This window comes from Primulina eburnea, chromosome 8, assembly GCF_022965805.1.
Source record: "Primulina eburnea isolate SZY01 chromosome 8, ASM2296580v1, whole genome shotgun sequence".
Lineage (NCBI taxonomy): Eukaryota > Viridiplantae > Streptophyta > Magnoliopsida > Lamiales > Gesneriaceae > Primulina > Primulina eburnea.
The window spans coordinates 1400338-1420882 of record NC_133108.1 but is presented as its reverse complement, the minus strand read 5'-3'; the positions used below and the strand labels follow the sequence as shown (position 1 = coordinate 1420882).

Sequence of the window (20545 nt, the reverse complement as noted above, 5' to 3'; positions counted from 1 at the left end):
GTATCATAAATACTACTTGTGAGACCGTTTCACACATATTTTTACATTTATTTTAAATATTTTGTGAAGCATCCGATTTGTTCAATAAATTATTATCAAAGTAATTGTATATATCGAGAGAGAAGACTCCACCAAACTTATTATCTATAATATAATATGACATCATATATCACACCAAGTGACGTTTTATAACTCGTTTCCGCGTGTGCGTGAGAAGAGAGACCGAGAAAAAGTAACGCGCTAGACAATCTTTAGTGAATTAATTTTTCTTTTGTATGATACTTTTTATGACACGTTTAGAGACACAACATAATTTAGAATAACAGAATTAACCAACCTCGAAGTCAACATGAAAAAATTCTCATCTTGACTCGCACTTTTCGTTCAACCTTCCGAGAAAATAGGAGCAGTATTCCTGCAAATTTCGCTAATCTTTAACCACAGATTTCTACTTTCCCCTGCCAAGAAATCGGATCATCGTTTTACTCCAACAAATTTATCTCTAACATCGTTTTTTCTTTTGGCGGATTCTGAGTAGAAGTTTAGTGGGAAGTTTCTTTCAGGGAAGTACTTGGAAATTTCTTGGATGTGCCCGTTTCTTTCCGAATCCAATTATGCAGAGCTTTGTCCCTTGATGGGGCCCCTGGCTTTAAAATTTTCGAAATGCAACGAGTAGTTATAAAAGATAGAAGCTTGTAGCGTCCAAGAGAAATATAGTGCAAAATATTTTGGAATAATAAGGTGTAAGAGATAGCTAGCTCGTTGAGGGGGGAATGGAAAGTTTATTGAGTGAGAAATGGGACGTGGAGCCGAAGCATGCGTCGGCGGAGGCGTTGCAGCGATGGAGGGATCTCTGTGGGCTCGTTAAGAACCCAAAGCGACGGTTCAGATTCACTGCTAATTTATCCAAGCGCCACGAGGCTGCTGCCATGCGCAAAACTAATCAGGTTTCCCTTCTTCTAACCAATATTTTTACAATGTGTAGTTCACTTTCAGCATTTTATTTTATTTTTACAGCTTTCTTAGATTTTCGTTCTTCTCGGTCTATGCACTGGATGTATTCTTCTTGGAATGGAGGATTTTTAATCAAGAATTCTCGATTGGTCATAAATTAATGTAATAATTTTGAATATTGATTGATCTTTAAAATGTCAGAGAATCTCAAATATATTGGATAATGAAAAATGGGATTACCCGCAGTCAATCTGTTCCTCTTCTCACCGAAATTCCTTTACTCTCGCTGTTGTATCAAATAAAATTCGGGTTGTTTTCCAGTCTTTGTCTGTCATCATAATTTATACATAGTTTGCAAATGTGGCTGATTGTAGATATATCATGTTATATACATGTGTGTGTGTTTGTGTGTCAGGAGAAGTTGAGAATAGCGGTCCTGGTCTCAAAAGCTGCCTTCCAATTCATACAAGGTAACTTTCCTGATAAATTGCTTGAACAGAGGTTTCTTGGTTCCATGAATTCTTAAATGTGAACCTCTGTTGCTAAATTATGTACAGGTGTGCAGCCGAGTGATTACACTGTACCTAAGGAAGTTGAAGTTGCTGGTTTTCGGATTTGTGCTGATGAACTAGGGTCCATAGTCGAAGGTCACGATGTTAAAAAGCTAAAGTTTCATGGGGGGGCATCTGGCCTTGTAGAAAAGCTCGCCACAAGCTCCACAGATGGGCTTTCTACTGATACTGAATCTCTTAGTCGAAGAGAACAGAGTTATGGCATCAATAAGTTCCAAGAAAGCGAAATTCGGAGCTTTTGGGTGTTTGTTTGGGAAGCCCTTCAAGATATGACCCTCATGATCCTTGGTGTATGTGCGTTTATTTCTTTGATGGTTGGCATTGCCACTGAGGGATGGCCTAAGGGAGCTCATGATGGACTCGGGATCGTTGCTAGTATTTTGTTGGTCGTGTTTGTGACAGCTACAAGTGATTATCGTCAGTCTTTGCAATTCAAGGATTTGGACAAGGAAAAGAAGAAAATTGCCATCCAGGTTACAAGAAACGGGTACAGACAGAAGATATCAATATACGAGCTTCTTCCAGGTGATATTGTGCATCTTTCAATCGGTGATCAAGTCCCTGCAGATGGGCTTTTTCTTTCAGGATTCTCTGTTTTGATTGACGAATCTAGTCTAACCGGAGAAAGTGAGCCGGTCATGGTTGGTTCCGAGAATCCATTTCTTCTCTCTGGAACCAAGGTCCAAGATGGCTCGTGCAAGATGCTTGTTACCACTGTTGGCATGAGAACTCAGTGGGGGAAGTTAATGGCAACACTAAGTGAAGGAGGGGACGAGGAAACACCATTGCAAGTTAAACTAAATGGGGTGGCGACTATTATCGGAAAGATAGGCCTCTTTTTTGCTGTGGTGACATTTGCTGTTTTAGTTCAAAAAATGGTTGGCCTTAAATGGCATGAGGGAACTATGTTTCGCTGGTCAGGAGACAATGCTTTAGAGTTATTAGAATACTTCGCCATTGCAGTTACCATTGTTGTTGTTGCAGTTCCTGAGGGGCTCCCTCTAGCCGTGACTTTGAGCCTTGCTTTTGCCATGAAAAAAATGATGAATGATAAAGCTCTTGTACGAAACTTGGCTGCCTGTGAGACAATGGGGTCGGCCACAACCATATGTAGTGACAAAACCGGGACGTTGACAACTAATCACATGACAGTGGTGAAATCATGCATTTGTATGGAGGTTAAGGACCTGAGCGAACCAAGAACTACATCTGCTCTACGCTCTGAGCTTCCTGTAACAGTTGTTAAAACTCTGTTGCAGTCAATTTTCAACAATACTGGTGGAGAAGTTGTGGTTAACAAGCAAGGAAAACGAGAGATTTTGGGGACTCCGACTGAGACAGCTATCTTGGAGTTTGGACTGTCTCTTGGAGGCGATTTTCGGGAAGAAAGACAAGCGAATAAATTAGTGAAGGTCGAACCATTTAACTCCACAAAGAAGAGGATGGGTGTTGTGTTGGAGCTTCCAGGACGCGGAATTAGAGCTCATACTAAAGGTGCTTCAGAGATTATTCTTGCTGCATGTGAAAAGGTGATTGATTCGAATGGTGAAGTTGTCCCCCTCAATGAAGCAACCATTTGTCGTCTTAAAGAAACCATTGATCAGTTTGCGAGTGAGGCTCTGAGGACACTATGTCTTGCCTATGTAGAACTTGAAAACGGGTTCTCCCCAAACGATGCTATTCCAGCATCTGGTTATACTTGTATAGGGATTGTGGGAATCAAAGATCCTGTACGTCCCGGAGTAAGGGAATCTGTTGCACTTTGCCGTTCAGCTGGCGTGACTGTTCGGATGGTTACAGGAGACAACATCAACACTGCAAAAGCTATTGCGAGAGACTGTGGGATACTTACTGATGATGGTATAGCAATTGAAGGTCCTGTTTTTCGCGAAAAAAGTATGGAGGAATTGCTTAAATTAATTCCCAAGATTCAGGTAACTAACACGTTTACTTCTGAAAAATACTAGTTTTTCCCAACTAGGAAATATGAATTGTCACCTCCCAATAAGGCCTCATGAAACATGACAGTCAGATCACACACAGCTTTTGGTTGATGGTCATCTGCATGCATCTCAGGTTATGGCTCGGTCTTCGCCACTAGACAAGCACACATTGGTTAAGCACTTGAGAACAACATTTAACGAGGTTGTGGCAGTGACTGGTGATGGGACAAATGATGCTCCTGCACTACATGAAGCAGATATTGGACTTGCAATGGGAATTGCAGGAACTGAGGTAATTTAATACAACGAGATGGTTGAATAAAATGACGTGCCTTTTGTCCAATCAATCTTTTTTGCATACATGAGATTAATTATTATAATGTGATGAAATCAGGTAGCAAAAGAGAGTGCAGATGTCATAATTTTGGATGATAATTTCTCCACAATTGTGACTGTTGCCAAATGGGGACGCTCAGTTTATGTTAACATACAGAAGTTTGTGCAGTTCCAGCTGACTGTTAATATTGTTGCATTGGTCGTAAACTTTTCCTCTGCCTGCTTGACTGGTAACAAAGCCTTTTTAAGCAAATATAAGTTTCCATCCTTTTGTACTTTCCTCAAGATATTTTTTTCTCATGCTTCGAAATGGCATTTTCAGGAACTGCTCCTCTGACTGCAGTTCAACTTCTGTGGGTAAATATGATTATGGACACATTAGGTGCACTCGCACTGGCAACCGAGCCTCCTAGCGACGAGCTAATGAAAAGGTCTCCTGTTGGAAGGAAGGGCAACTTCATTAGTGCTGTTATGTGGAGGAACATCCTAGGGCAATCTTTGTATCAGTTTTTGGTCATATGGTTTCTTCAAGCTTGGGGAAAGACAATATTCATGCTTCATAGTTGCCCTGATTCTGATTTGATCCTCAACACGATTATTTTCAACTCATTTGTTTTCTGTCAGGTATCTGTTACTGTATATAATTTTCTTAAACAGTGTCCATTAACATGTCCACAGATTCTTTATTGTGCTATATTCCTTAAACACTTTTGGTTTGCCGCAGCTCTTCAATGAGGTGAACTCCAGAGAAATGGAGAAAATCGATGTGCTCGAAGGAATTCTTGATAACTATGTTTTTGCATCAGTTCTTGGTTCTACAGTGCTATTCCAGATCATAATCGTTGAATACCTTGGCACATTTGCAAACACAACTCCACTTACCTTTTTGCAATGGTTTTTCAGCATATTCATTGGATTCTTGGGCATGCCGATTGCTGTAGGTTTGAAGAGAATTCATATAGAGAGCTAATAGATGAATGATGCAAGATTCTTGACATGGTCCTTATAGCTCGCCACATCATCCCAAGAATAAGAATTGACGGCTGGGACTGTAAGAAATCTTATATGGTAAAGAAAGTCGAGAAGTTCCATACCTTTTTTTGCTGATTTTATGGAGTTCCCAGAGGAATCAAGTAAAACCTGTGACTAACCATTTCCTGGAAGTAGTTAGTGTAGATAAACGGAGTAGGGAAATTGTTCATTCTTATGCAAATAGTCTGTGAAACAGTTGATGTCTTTGGCTTTTTGGCATGTAAACTGCCAAATGGAGTAGATCTTTTAGTTAATCAACTGATTTCTCTTGTTCTATACGAGTATAAATGTAAAAAAAAATCAGTTGTGCAGTCACAGTAAATGTTTCATTCAGTGCACGAACAATACTTAAGCTTGTCATACAAAATAGGACATAAGAAATTGTAGCATCATCACTAAAATGTATCGGTGGCTGCACAACATTTAAGCATCCATTTATATAAAACAATTACACAAACTAATGAAAAGTATACTAGGTCAGGTAAACCGTGAACCTACACAATGTTTACATTTCTTCCATTGAGCATCTCCTCTGTCAATCAAACACCGAAGACATGAAAACAGGCTCAAGCAACGCTATAGCTTTGAGCAACTTTTGTCTGTCGTGATCACCATCACCTAGCCCCTCCGTTTCAGTCTCCAATTTAGAGTGTATCTGTTCAAAGGACGCCAACATAAACTTTAGTTCTTTCAGTTCAAGGTCTTCTGACTTGACTAACTTTATGCAGACAAAATGCAAAAGACCCAAGACGATGTTGTAATTCTTGCTCTGCAGTGCCTGTAGTGAATCAGCTAATAAAATCGCTCCAACAGCATCTAGCACATTATTGTTTGTTCTCAACATCTGAGTCATTGTTTCCACAAGTTTCTTGAAAGCAGAAAACCGTGAGTTTGGAATAAACTCAGTATCCTCCTCTAAGATTATAAGTTCCTGAACCTCGATAACTGCTAGGATGTTTTTCCATGAGGAAAGAGGTAATGTGGCATTCCTGGATAGAACAGAACCAACACCCTCTTCTTGAGTCTGTTTCCTCAAGTGGAAGGATCCGAGAGCCAAAATCAGATCAGGAATCCATGGCTCCACAATGGCAGCAAAACGAGCAGCATATCCGTATCCGTAAAACTCTTCGATCGAAATAACGAGGTTAAACATTTCATTGACAAGATCATATGCTCTTGGTTGTGGTGATGAAGGTTCACAAGTTTTAAACACTAAATTAAGTAACTTTGCTGCATATGTAAACGAACATTTTAAACAATGAAAATTTTCCTTTAGGTCTTCTTCTAAGAACTGTGTCCGAGCAATGAAGTGTCGCCTTAAATTGGAGATGATAAATTTCAATTTTTCCAGTGCAAAATTCAAGCATCTTTCTTGACAGTTTGGAACAAGATTCATAGCATTTGCATCAACGACAAACTTTAAAACTGCAAGTAGCATCTTCTCCACATTCAATATCCTCGTGTGTTTACTTAAACTGGCACCTGTACAGAAGTATCAAAGCTGACAGATTCAATGCATGCTTCTGAAATCAGAAAAAGGAAAACAAGCTAGAATCATAAAAATGCAGGTGAAAACACAAATGTAATCAATCAGAAGTAGACCCAAAGTGTTCCTGTCATCTTTCTTGTCAATAAAATCAAATAATTCACAAAATTAACAGCTTTCACAATTAAAAAACCATTTTTACCCAAGAAGTCGACAAAATGTTCCATAATTTGCACAATCTGCCTTAAAAAGTTGAAAAGACCAGGAAAAGGAAGGCTGCCGTCGTAGGCGAGCAAGGCGTACCTGTTTGAGATTCCCTTGTGTTTGTTTCACAGACAGGCGCTCTCGTACTGGATTTCATTGATACAGAAAGCAGATTTTCTGGCCTTTTATGTTCATTTGTTCTGAATAGCTTGTTTGCACAGTGAAGCAAATGGTCCATTGTCAAGTCTATGATACTTGCCTGGAATAGAACAAGAGACAGGCGAGAAATTGGTTTTAAATGTCAAATTGTTGCACACATTTTAATAACAAATGTCGTACTTGCCAGTTTAATGGCGATGATAACCATAAAAGGCTTTCCGCGGTTGGGGTAAATCATAAGGGGACACAATTTATCTTTTTGGCCACTAATATCTCACTTTGGCTGTGAATTGCATAAACGGCTGATTTTTTTAACCTCGAAATTATAAGGTCGTCATGATTGAAGGTTCAGGCCTAAATTTAACAGAGGAAGATTGACCAATGCCAAGCCTAATGACAAAATTTTGTGCGCCATTTAGTACATAATACGAATATTGCTGTTAAACTAAAAAACATGTTTCATGTTCATGCATATATAATAAATATCTCACAAAAATTCCTTCATGTTATTTCTTTGAACTTTATTTGTCTTCTTATCCTTCACTCATACACCCAGCACTCATTAGCATTTAGTTTAAACATCTAAGAGAATGTCAGGAAATGTACCATAATCAGGGGTTGTATAAAACCAGTGAAAGATCATATGAACAATCAAAAGACCAAATCCCACGGAATTTTTTTAAAATCTTAGCAGAAAGAAATATCACTTGCCTGTGTAGAATCCTTGTTCCCGCTTATTCTGATGTTATGAAGAGACATAAGAAGAGTAAGAGTCGTATAAGCAGCAACAGGAGATGTGTCCATACAATCATTTTTCAGGGAATTCAGGATACTAGCCTCAGAAATGACCTTCAGTGCATTGAATGCGTTTTCTAAATTTCGAGATCCTAATATAGCTTGTCTTGAATTTTCAGACTGCAGTAAGTCTGTAATTTGCCATGACACTCCAGCAGCAATTGCATAATCCTCGAAAAAATTATTTTTAGCATTGTTAGATGACTTTTTTCCTCTGCTATATCTGGATTGTAATGATGTTTTAATGGAAGATTTATTCTTCCTCTGTTTTGCTGCATGATTACCATTTTTACCTAGATCTATAGCAAAGGTAACATGACATCCGTAAGCAGCTTTCTGCAGAAATCCAACCAGAGCCTCAAACATGTCATTGAACCAACCACAAGACAAGATCATCTTGTGGGCAGACCTCACTTCAATTTGCTTCTCAACATTACCTGATAAATCACTGCATTCTGTGGTCAAACCCAGGCACTCCTCAAAAAGGTCATCTACAGCACCCAGAGAGGTGGCTGAGACCATGTTGCAGACAGAAGATTGAGCTCGTGCAGTGGAAGCAATAGTAAACAGGCGCTTCAGTTTGTCACTTGGTAACGCTTCCTTGAGAGCTGTCAGGAAAGAACCATCATGTGCAAGCTTGCTGCATAGGTGGGATGCAGCAAGAAGTAAACCCACAATCTGCTCTTCTTCCAATTTAACAGATGACAGAGTTAAACCGATCAAAACTTTAAAAAGTTTCATTAGAGATCTACGAGATGCTCCTTCTGATGCCACAAACTCACAAAACCTTGCTCCTGCTGTAGGTGACCTTTTAATTAAAGTGATACAACGTTTGCATGCTTCTTCTTCAGTAACTTTAGATGGGAAGTATGACGGAACAAGAAGTTTAGTGATTTTCCTTGCTACCAGTGGTTGGTCATTAGCAAGTGTGTAAAATAATGTATCTAATGAAACTACCTGAAGGGGCAAACAATATAGGTCATAGAAAGAGAATCATAGACAGGGGTAAATACCATGGGGTTGAATTTCAAGGTCTGATCTGTACCTTGTGGAAATGAAAATTCCGGATGTCTTTCAAGAGAAGTAGGAGATCAATGACAGCACCACGTACAGCTAATGTAGAATCTAAAATCAAATGTCCCAATCTAGGTAAAAGCACTTTAAGAACCTCATGAGATTGAGGATTCCCAAGCAAATACATAACACCATTCACAGTGGAGAGTCCTGACTTCTGTGCAAGCATCATGTGTCATATGGTCAAAAATTATTGTAATTATCTTTGTAATGGTTGATGAAGGAATGATTTCCCAAAACAGACAAAGAATCCGGCAACTGCCTTCTACTGATACAACCCTGACATCTGGGCATTCATCCACGAGCAGTTTCTCCAACAGAAATAATTGCTTTTCAAGTAGTGTATCCTTGACCTCTTTAGTTGCATTAGGATCCTCAAGCGGAAACAGGTCCAGAAGTAAGTGCAATGCATTTTGACGAACATTTGAGTTTGATGCCTGCATAATCAGGAACGATAAAGTTTTTGAACATATAATGCAAATACAACATTAAGTCAGTACACATAACCTAAAATTTAATTATCCACAGCATTGCAGAAGCCAAAATTACCTGTAGGTGGTAAATTGGTCATGATTCATGTCATGAGTATTTTGCAAAAATGAAGGCAGTCAAAAATTCTCCTCGAATTCATGGAGTATCACGATAATTATTAAATGCAGAAATAACTCCATTAGGAAAAACAAAACAAGTATGTTTCAATTCTCAATTTAAAGTTTAGAAAAGGTAGGTAGGTATAATTTCCACCGCTTTGTAATTGATCAAGATTCAACTTCATGTAATGCCAGAACCACATATTTACTACGAAAAAGAAACAAGCTAAAAACACAAACTTAAGATTTACTATTCCACCTTAAAGATACAAATAATGTTACCATGCAGTACAAAACAAGTAAAATAATATCATTTTATATTTAATTTCATATTTTTTGGATTTTTTTCTAATTGTATCCGAGGTTCTAGAATTAGTTATATCAAATAAAAGGAAGGATAAATAGTGAAATTTGTACAGACTGTGGTGAATAAAATTTTCCGGAAACTATTATTCTATTCATCATCAATATCTAGCTCCTTATATCTTTCACGATGAAAGGAATTAAAGGGGCCAAGGGCAAGGAGCTTCCAGATTACTGTTGTCCTATATTCCGTTTCCTTCATGTAATGGTACCAAATGCATGTAGAAGGGTCACACTTTCAGATAAGCAATTCAAAGTCCAAGCTAGATTTGGGAAGATAAATGGGCATTCGGCGTCCCATTATCGAAGTGCTGGAACATACCACAATTCAAAGATGTTTGATAACCATCACAAGCAGGTTTAACAAGTAAAAACAGCACCGGCCAAATGCTTAATCAGTTGGCCTCATATATCAGTGAATAACAGAATATGAAAGGTTCACAGCTACTAATTGACTTCTTGATGCAAAGCAGGTTAGGTGGCTGCAAATTATGCTTTAGCATGACAAAAGGGCATCAATCGCAAACAAACTTCCCCATTGCGTGTTTTTTATAATTTCTACGTCACTTTTTAGCTTCTATATAGATGGATAACAAAGTTATCACTAATGGAGGCTCTCCAGAAATCCCTTCTCTTTCAAATCTCAAGAGGTTCTACTAACATATTCAACAAGTTGATTCATGCATTTCATAGCTGTGGACTATTTAGGTATTTAAAATTTATATACGAACACCAACCAAACTAAAAAAAATGCATGATCTGGTTGAATAGTATCTTATACTCTCATCTCAGTAAAGACTCCCAGCTAGAAATAATACCTGAAGTGAACGAAAAATCACGGGCTCTGTCAGATGAAAAATCAGTTTTTCCACTCCAGTTATGGTTCGGTTACTAACAAAAACTCTCAAAACACGCCTAACTGATGCAGCTAATGCCTCCGAGCTGGCACATATCGTATCTTCAATCAAACCCTGCAAGAACCCTTTCTCAATCTCTTCCTTGCTTGACCCATCCACTGCTTTCCATGCTCTGAAAATAATTTCACCATATGCCTCCACCATTGATTTGCGCCCATAAGGAATCTGAGACTTAATCATTGCAAACACCTCCTTGGCAAGCTGCGCACTTAGTCCGAACAAAAAAGCTATAAATTTGAGGCCGTCCTCTGTTTTCAAATACAAAGGTGAAATCACGCAGCGAATTAACAAATGCTTCAAGTCCTCAATGCTGTCATCTTCAAAATCAAACAACACAAAAGCATCCCGAAGCGCGTACACTCTGTGGACGTCTACCTTCTTTTTCAAAGTCAATGATCGTGACAAAATAACCGGCAGCGACTGAGTAATCAGGGTTTCCTTCCCTGTTAAGTTCCCCTTCCACCAATCTTCACATAAATTAGCAATTTCAGAAAGCAAACCCGAGTCAGACTCGAAAAAAATTAAGTTATCATGCAACTCTTGAGCAGCAGGCAACAAATCAGAAGTTGAAAACACATTTTCAGGATGGAAAACACAGAGGCGCAAAATGTGTGCGAAAACCCGAAGCTTCTCAGCAATAGACTGCCTCTCATCTTCGTAGTTGGTGGCGTGAGATGCCTCGTCATCTTGCATATTTCTAGAGGACCTTCGTAGGCGCTTAGCAGGAGGAGTTTTGGGCGATGCATTGGAAGTTGAGTCAGCTAGGTTTTTGAATTTGGTAATGGATTGTGAAATGGAACTGCGTAGGAATACAGGGAGAGTGGACGTCAAGTTAGATGTGGGAGCAAGGGTGTTGATTAGGGCTTTGACGGTGGTTTTGGAGGATTTGTAGGGAAGACTGGCGGCGGATGAAAGGAAATCCTCGGCGGAGGTTTGCAGCGAGGACCGGAGCCTTTTTTCCATAAATAAATGGAACTATGTGAATCTAACTGCGGAATTCGTATTTGTAGATGAATATTTGAATCTCATCTTGGAGGGGGAATTTTGAACATTTTTCAAGCAAATTTAATTTATCGAATAAACGCACACATTAACCCGAAAACATTGTGGCGTTATACTGGGCCTCTGGACGGACCAGTGTCCATCAGCTAATCCAAGGTGTCAAGATGAGGCCCAGATTCATCAATGATTTTCAGCCCATTTAACATGTTCAGTAATCACCTCAGCTTGTGTTTTAGCTTGTATTAGTTACTGTAAGTCCAGAGCCCATTTGAGATTCATCATATCTTAATGAAGTTTTTGGTGAATTAGTTTCTTCCATTGTCACTGGAGATTTTAAAACTTCATTTTCCTTAGCATTATGATTAAGTTTTTTTTAAAGTTTAAAATAAAAATTTCATGTGAGAACCTTAAATATTTTTTCATAAATAAATTTTATTTATTTTTTCATAGTAATTATCTCTTAAAATTTTAAAATCAACAAGTTAAATATTTTAACAAAAATATAAATATGATTGTGAAAATAGATTTATTTGATATGAGATCGATCGGTTCAATTTTTTGTATCTAAAATCAATGTTGAAATTAAGGTTGTGTTTGGACTTTGGAGTGAATGATTTAGATTTAAAAATATATTTGAAACTGATGATTTAAAATAACTTCATTTTGAGATGTATTTGAAATCAACCACAATATAACTCAAAAAATATATATTTGAAAGTTGGAATTCATCGTGGAGTTTATTCGTCCAAAAAAAAAAAAAAAACAATTGATTTGTTATTATAGATTCAAGAATTCAAATTCATCAATTCAAATACAACATAAATGTATAAACAACTTATCTATTAATTCGTATAACCTTTATTTCATATCAATTTATACGCGAGATTTCTTACTCAGTTTGAGATATCTATAGGCAGAGACGGATTTATTCTAAGGTTGTACTGGGCTGTAGCCCAGCCCACTTTTTTTTAGCGACGGTTTTTCAGCAACCGTCGCTAATATTTGCGACGGTTTTAATTCAAACAGTCGCTATTAGCGACTGTTTTTTGAAAAACTGTTGCTAATAGCGACGGTTATTTCAAAAACCATCGTACATCAATGTCTTAGTCCAATCAAGTCCCGTCTATTTACAAGGATGAGACCAAATTCATCCCATATCCTCTAATCCATCCCCATCTCAATTCTACAAAATTTCTCTCCCAAGTCCCAAAGCCCTTTAGCGACAGAATAGAATTGCGGACTCCCGAAGAAATCGAATTGCTCATCGGCAAGACAACAATCCAGGTAAGAATCAGCTATACATTTTTTATTTTGTTTTTTATAGCTTCTCTGTGCGTGATTTGTGGTTTCTTGATTGTTTGTTGTTGATTGACTATTACTTGTTTAATAATTATTTTATTCTTGTTTAGGATTATAACTTGAACTATTTCAAAAGAGAACATCAATATAACATCATTACCACTGTGATGTTTTTAATGCAGCAATAGATTTCATTTTGATGGAGTTAAATACTCGGTTCAATGAGTCATCGGTGGAACTTCTTTCTCTTAGTACAACTTTAGATCCTAAAAATTCATTTGACTCATTTAACAGTGATGGTATTTGCAAGCTTACGAAGAAGTTTTATCCTAGAGATTTCACAGCTCAAGAAATTGTTGCTTTGGAGTATGAATTGTTACATTATAAACTTGATGTGATGCATAATTTAAAGATTTCTACACTTGTTGAGTTGTATCAGCAATTGACCGAGAGTGGACGGTCAAGTGTTTATGTTATGTTGACTAGATTGATTCATCTTGTTTTGACTATTACCTGTGTCTACTGCCACTACTGAGAGGGCTTTTTCAGCAATGAAGCATGTGAAGACGGCACTTCGCAATAAAATGGAGGATGACTTTCTTGCCGATTGTTTGACACTCTATATTGAACGAGATTTAGCTAAACATATTGATGTAAAATCTATTATTGATGAATTTTATGTTTTAAAATCTCGTAAGGCACAACTTCGTTGAACGATATAATGTAAATTTTTTTTAACAATATATAACTTATCATATTGAGTTCAAGCCCCCCCAACTTTTATTCCTGGATCCGTCCCTGTCTATAGGGAATGTAATTTCACAAGTATGTCACAAGGATAATTTTGAAAAAATAACTAATAATTTCGGTCAAATATATATTTTTTTCACGTTGAAAATTAGTGGTATGGAGTAATGGACTCTTTATTTGACATTCTTATGTCATGGATATTTTTTACGTGAAATTTCGTAGAGCCGAGTTTAAATATTTTCTCCCATAATAAACTGTATCCCCAGAGATGAACATGTAGGCCAGTTACGCATTTTAATTATGAAGTATGGAGATTAAATGTTAATATCTATAAAAACATTAAAATCCGATTCTTGGATAACAAAATTAAATAATGCGTGTTGCATGGAACTATGGAAGGGCTAGGATTTTTATTTATTTATTTTTTTTTATGGAAGGGCTAGGTTGTAGGATAAGGAGGACTCCACGCCCGCCGTAGTCAATCGGAAAAAGACAATGAAAATTTTCTTAGCAAGAAATTTGGATGTAAGTACACATATATCTCCTGAATTTATTATGAAATTTTGATTAAGAATATGAAGAAAAAAAGTGGAGTAAATAAATTAAAGTTCTAGAACAAATTGCATCTAAGACCATGTAAAATATACAAAAAAAAAAAAACATGAAACATCTTATGTGAACTTAAGATTGATATTTAATTGTATTTTCATTTTTTGGATAAGTTATATTGAAAAAATTAAATTTATTTTCATACTTATTTACATTCAATTATTCTAATCACAATAGATTTCAACTCTTTAGAATATTAAAGTCATCTGAAATTCATTGTGATTAATATATTTATGATGTAAATAAGTAGAAAATAGATTTGAAACTTTTTTTTATTACTTCACTCATTTAACAATGAAATAAAATTGTTCAAACATCGGGATGATCATGTTGGCTCTTGAGTCCAATGCAATCTAATAGATTAATCCTGAGAAAAACAATATTGCGGAAGTCATGCGTCCGATCTGTATCAACTCACCATGATCTTCGATTCAACATTGCACTTGGAATCCCAACCAAGTCGCCGACGAACTTACTCGTCATAGTTTTCTTAATGGCAGAAATGTGTTTTATCAGAATGCTACTCTGCTGTGTATTAAGAAAACTACAAACTTTGATTAGACGATGTGTTAATGAAAGCTTTACTATAAAAATAAATAAATAAATAAATAAAATACGGCTGACCTCATTTTCCAAATGGAAAGGGTGGACCCTTTCACAACTAGCATATAGGACTAGAGTTTTGTATTATATATATAATAGAGTGTACGAGTATAAAAAATAAAGTGTTAGGTTATCATCAAGAATCTGAGCATCTGCAAGGCAAACAGAATCCAACGGTTGAGGGACTCCTATCCGCGGAAACACGGAGCCGCTATCGCCCAGCACTTTGGAATCTAACCCAACCACGCAAGACTTCACTCGCCAGTCGCACCCACTCAACTGACCTAACCCTAGTTAAACCTACTCTAAACTTTAACCCCACTCTTCCTCTACTTCCATTCTCCACTTCTCTTTATATATCAACCTTTCTTCTTTTCACAATCTAATCTTGATCTTCTCTCTCTTGCGGCTTCTGGTTCTTGATTCTTTAAGCATCTGGGTAGGACTTTAACAGATCTTCGTGTGTTGTAATCCAGAGGAATAACCAGGAGAATTTTATTTTTACCTAGCTGGAGAGATGAGTTGCAATGGATGCCGGGTTCTTCGGAAGGGATGCAGCGAAACGTGTATTTTGAGGCACTGTTTACAGTGGATTGAAAGTCCCGAATCGCAAGGCCACGCCACCGTTTTTGTGGCCAAGTTCTTCGGCCGCGCCGGCCTCATGTCCTTCATCTCCGCCGTCCCGGAAAATCAGAGACCTGGTGAACATATTTTTTTTTCAAAATTTAGCATCCCGTACTTCTTGAGCTGATAATCTAAATTGAAACTAAAATGAAAAACTTGCGCAGCCCTCTTCCAGTCTCTGCTGTTTGAAGCTGCAGGAAGAACGGTGAACCCTGTAAACGGGGCGGTGGGGCTTCTCTGGACCGGGAACTGGCACGTTTGCCAGACGGCGGTTGAGACCGTTCTCCGTGGTGGCGCGTTAAAGCCGATAGCGGAGTTCCTCGGCGGTGCGCCCGATCCCGACGACTTGTCTGACTGCACGAACATGTTCAATCTCCGAGATCCATCCCTGACTTCACGATCAAAGTTGCAGAAGCGCCGCCGTCTCCCGGAGGATCCGGTTCGGATCATGCAGTTGTCTGATCTTGATCTCAGTTTAACACCGGGTTTCCATGGCAAAAATATGAGCCCTTTACCCAGGACGCGGCGACTGGGGAGCCCATCGATGACTTCCGAGGAATCTATGACGACAACTTGTGGAGATCATCAAACAAAAAACGAAATAAAACTTCTAAACTTGTTCAATTAATTAGGTAACGAGAAAAAGAGAGGGATTAAACTTTGGTTATCATGGTAAGTTTTCTTCCGGGAATTTTACTCCGGCGAGGTATTGTAGCTAACGAGTGGCCAAGATTCCCCTCTTTCCCCTCGTAGTAATTATCTTAGTAAGGAAAAGAAAGGGAAAATGAAAGTTTCTCCTGCGATTACTTTCTTCCTCATAAATGTAATTTCTTGAATCGTGTCTAATGACTGTTGGACTTGAATTATTGGCACACACTTACGAGCATTTCGACCCTTTTCCATTGGTTCACATCTATATCTTGATTTATATGCATGTCATTCTTTTGCATGATAGTGATATTTTACTTGCTAATTATGCTTCTTGCACATGGGAGTGATGGTACGTATTAAATCTTAACACATCCACTATAAATAAAAAAAAAATAAATCTAAAAGAATTTTACATTGAAAATAAGAGTAAAATGTTAATTGAGATATTTTTATGTTGTATAAATACCGATTGTGTTTCATTGTATATGAATTAATTAAGATTCGTATTTGGACAATTTTTGCAATGCATGGGTTAGTTACTTTTGCTAGATAAATATGCACATTTGAGCCGATTAAGGACTAATTTGCGTCCATCTTTATTTCGGGAAATGAGATGATGGATCAACTTAATTATAGCATATGTGAAACTGTATAATCTATTTAATTTTTGAGTAGGTCTTTTGTGAGACGGTCTCACGAATCTTTATCTGTGTGACGGGTCAGCCCTACCGATATTCACAAAAAAAATAATAATCTTAGAAAAAAAGTAATACTTTTTCATTGATGACCTAAATAAGAAATCTGTCTCACAAAATTTTTTTGCCTTGATTTTTTTCATCAAGTAATATATAAGGGAATTATTTATACCACACATACATGACTTAAATATTTCAAAATTTTGGTAACTCACCACACTTGTTAGACGGTAATTTAGAATAAGTATGCTTTTTTTATGAGACGGTCTTCGTGATGCGAATCAATATTACCTATATTTATAATAAAAATAATATTTTTGACATAAAAAACAATATTTTTTCATTCGTAACCAAAATACAATACTTATCTCACGAAATTAACTCATTATACAGTCTCACAAGTATTTTTGTGATTTTGAATAATAGATCATTAAATTTACTCCTAAATAAAATAATTCTTACAAGGAAAAGGACATGGAATTAAACAAGTAATAAATGTGAAATAGACTATCGGTTAGCTTTCTGAAGAAACATTGATGATGCTAAGGAATGAACAAAGGAATCTCAAAACTCCAATCACATTGGAGGGAAGCCAGTTCCTACTTGATTGGGGTCAAACTTTGACTTAATTAAAAATTTCAACCATGATGGTTATTACGTGGCAATAGTTAATTTATCTAGCAATTCATATTATATTATTTTTTTTCTGGACATTGGTTACAAGTTTAAATGTATACATAGCTTCTTAATAGCTAATATTGGAGTATTCAATAAAGGGAGTGCTATCGATGTGTATCATCCGAACTTATCCACAGAACAAGAAAGTTGTTGGGCATTTCTTGGAATATATTAGTCTTTTTATTAAATATATTTAGTTTTAATGAATCAACGGGTATGGGCTTTGGTTGGCTTTTGTTATTAATAATGGGTGGGTAAATTTGTGGACCTTTCGGTTTATACAACAGCTTATTCTCTGAAAGGGCCAAAGACAGTTGCAAATTGCTTGGAGTGAAACAATTGGCCTTTGAAGTGTCTGAAGCGACGTAATATATATATATATATATATATATATATATATATATATATATATATATATATATATATATATATATAATGAGGGATTACTTAATTGTTATTGTGTGGACCCACCAAAATGGTGTAGTTTAATTTTAGAAGTCAAGTTGCATTCCTTCTTTTGCCAGAGAAAAAATTGATGTTAGAATTTATAGATTTTATGTAATAAATTGCTTCTAAAGCTATTGTCAGTGCCATATATATCTTCAATAATTCAGTCCTCATGATCTGGTCATCGCTACTTGAATCCGGGCCGTTCCACTATTTGGAGGCAAAAGAGTCGTTTGATTCAGGCATTTTTTTTAAAAAAAAACTTATTATATAGTTGTGTAGATTGACATAATATGAATTTATTATTTTTTATTTTTTTTCTTCCTATCAAAAAAATTTATTTTTCATATGCTAAGTATAAACTTTTTTTATAATTCTTGTGCCTCGCAATAAATTTATTTACATAATTTATTATTTCTATAAGGTAGCTTGATATTTTTTTCCCGACATAAATTAATTTTTCTCGTGGCAAATATAAACAAAAAAAAAAACACAAATTTGTTATATAGTAGTATAATTTGACCAATTTAAAAATTATTATCTGACTCAAAAGGGGTTTGTAGTGATTTAATTGAAGAAAATAGATTAATATTTCTCAATTACTCACATTGTTTATGAATTTTTGTTGATTGTTCTTGGTTTTTTTGTTACAATAGTAAGTACAAAACTAAGTTTTTCAAAGTTAAAGTTCGTCAAATCTTTTCTTTCCAATCAACTACGTCACAAGAAAATATTGAATGAATTATTTATGCTATAATTAAGAAATAAATTCTGAACAATTTGATTAATAATTTTAACTCTAAAATTCGTTTGATATTTTTACTCAATTATAATATATACTAGGCACAATGACACACACGATTAATCATTACAAATGCTGTTAATTTTCAAAAATAAATGAAAAACAAGTAATACACAAGACATAGAGAAATCTCTCCGAAAAAATTTAGATTGTGTTTGGATTGATAAATTTTAAATTCATAAATTTCAAATATATTTAAATGTATTTTTACAGTTTAGAGAAAGAAGACCATGAACTTCAAATCCACGTCTTCCATGTTTGTATAATGTTTCATAGTTCTTTTAATAATGGATGCATCTGAAATACATTCTACTTTTTGTTATAATTATGTAAATAAGTAAGATATAGATTTAGAATTTCATCTATTATTATTTCATTGTTAGCAATAAATTAAAATATAATCGAAATCAACATATTTCAAATACATCCAACCAAATTCAACCTATTAGAGAAATCTACCTGTATATCCACAATTCTGCTATATAAATTTAGCTAGGAAGAGCGGGGTTCCCCTACCATGCTGGACTTTAATGGCTACTACCACCAAAATTCAAATGTAGAAGAAGTTTGTAAATGAACAAATGGAGAAGGACATCAACGTTAAAATAGAATCCAAAGCAGTTTCTTAACGTGGTACTTGTTGTTGATAAGAAAACGTGGGAAATCTAAGAGGATGTGGAGAAACGGCAAAATTAATAATATTAAAAAAATTTAACTATTGTACATTGTTTAGTTTTTATATTGTTTTTAAGATAGTGATTTAATACGAAAAAAATTGTTACGAGTCTAAAAAAATATGAATTTACGTTATGATTTAGAGAAAATTTTTTAAAGTTAGATTCACGCCGAAAATTTGTTAAGATCGACCGTACTTGAATCCTATAAACATATTATCACTTCCCGCTTGAAACGTTGAGCACCATCTACAAAATGGGAACACGTAAGTTGCTCGTTCATGTATAATAATATAGTTATAGAGAAATTAAAATTGTTTTAGGAATGAAATGCAATGGTAAAATTGTGACAAGAAAAAAAATGTAATGGCAATTAAAGCATTATTTTTTTAACGATGTGGTCGGTTTATTTAATTGTTTTAGAAAAACATACGCATGGTTGGGAAGTGGGATGTATGATCCTGGGAATGAAATCATTGTATATTGACATATTAAATCAAGACAAGTGGCAAGTGTGACGCGGGGTTCACCACCGCTCCTTTTCGTCGAACTCGGCCAATGACGACAAATTTTCCATTCTTCTTGGCAATAACAATTAAATAATTAATTAAAAAAGTATATAAAAAATGTGTGTATTTCTTAAAAAAAATACAATCAGATGTACATTTAACTCATATAAATTGAAATTTGCGTTTTTTTTCCAATTTGTGTGATCAATATGACGCGTATTGGGGAACGTAGTTGGGTCCCGATTGTCTATTGTAAATTGAACTGAAAATTGATTCCAAATCATTTGAAATTTTGAATTATCTTGAAATGTTATTTTGATTTAAGAATATCAGAAAGTAGTACTTGACGGGGCCCATTCTATTTTGTGACGATTTATGTACGATTCGTATTTTATTTTTGCAAGTTGCTTAAAACATGCAAGTTGGCTGCACAAAGTGTAGGTGAAAATGAAGGCTGTGACGTTATCATCCTCATAATTTTCTATTGCATGGCGGAGTTTTGAGATTCTCAATGCCTGGGCCTCCTTTGCCTGCCTAATTATTATTATTATTAGATAAATATATTAATTTAGCTTTAAAATTATTAAATTTATGGGCACTTAAAACTCGAAACGTTTTGACCATAAAAATCAAACTCGAGACGTTTTGTCTCGGACTTGGGAGGAACGTGGCTTTTCAATAGATTTTAAGGTCGTTTAATCTCGGGTTCTGCCCTCCCATATATGTATATATATATATAATGATTTTGATTTGACTATATTTTTAAACGAAGACATA

At 35.9% G+C, this 20545-nt stretch overlaps 3 protein-coding genes across 3 annotated transcripts; 2 read left to right on the top strand and 1 right to left on the bottom strand.

Moving 5' to 3' along the window:
• Positions 1–348: 348 nt before the first annotated feature.
• LOC140838251 (calcium-transporting ATPase 2, plasma membrane-type-like) lies at positions 349–5113 on the top strand. Its single transcript, XM_073204418.1, has 7 exons — positions 349–947; positions 1370–1424; positions 1512–3460; positions 3603–3761; positions 3864–4035; positions 4128–4429; positions 4530–5113. The coding sequence occupies exons 1-7, from the start codon at positions 774–776 to the stop codon at positions 4773–4775; spliced, it is 3057 nt and encodes a 1018-aa protein (XP_073060519.1). The 5' UTR covers positions 349–773; the 3' UTR covers positions 4776–5113.
• Positions 4717–11469, bottom strand: LOC140838250 (uncharacterized). The gene is given in 6 exon segments (XM_073204417.1): positions 4717–6319; positions 6627–6786; positions 7398–8438; positions 8527–8703; positions 8705–8992; positions 10327–11469. Coding segments are annotated over 6 exon segments (3675 nt in total). The 5' UTR covers positions 11389–11469; the 3' UTR covers positions 4717–5372.
• Positions 11470–15018: 3549 nt separating this feature from the next.
• Positions 15019–16198, top strand: LOC140838249 (LOB domain-containing protein 37-like). Its single transcript, XM_073204416.1, has 2 exons — positions 15019–15389; positions 15477–16198. The coding sequence occupies exons 1-2, from the start codon at positions 15206–15208 to the stop codon at positions 15938–15940; spliced, it is 648 nt and encodes a 215-aa protein (XP_073060517.1). The 5' UTR covers positions 15019–15205; the 3' UTR covers positions 15941–16198.
• The last annotated feature ends 4347 nt before the right edge of the window (positions 16199–20545 follow it).

Excerpts from the sequence above, each read along its gene's own strand:
- LOC140838251 (XM_073204418.1), top strand. The coding sequence starts at position 774 with ATGGAAAGTTTATTGAGTGAGAAATGGGACGTGGAGCCGAAGCATGCG. Across the intron at positions 3,461-3,602 it reads AATTAATTCCCAAGATTCAG|GTTATGGCTCGGTCTTCGCC; the intron begins GTAACTAACACG and ends CATGCATCTCAG. Across the intron at positions 4,430-4,529 it reads ACTCATTTGTTTTCTGTCAG|CTCTTCAATGAGGTGAACTC; the intron begins GTATCTGTTACT and ends GGTTTGCCGCAG.
- LOC140838249 (XM_073204416.1), top strand. The coding sequence starts at position 15,206 with ATGAGTTGCAATGGATGCCGGGTTCTTCGGAAGGGATGCAGCGAAACG. Across the intron at positions 15,390-15,476 it reads CCCGGAAAATCAGAGACCTG|CCCTCTTCCAGTCTCTGCTG; the intron begins GTGAACATATTT and ends AAACTTGCGCAG.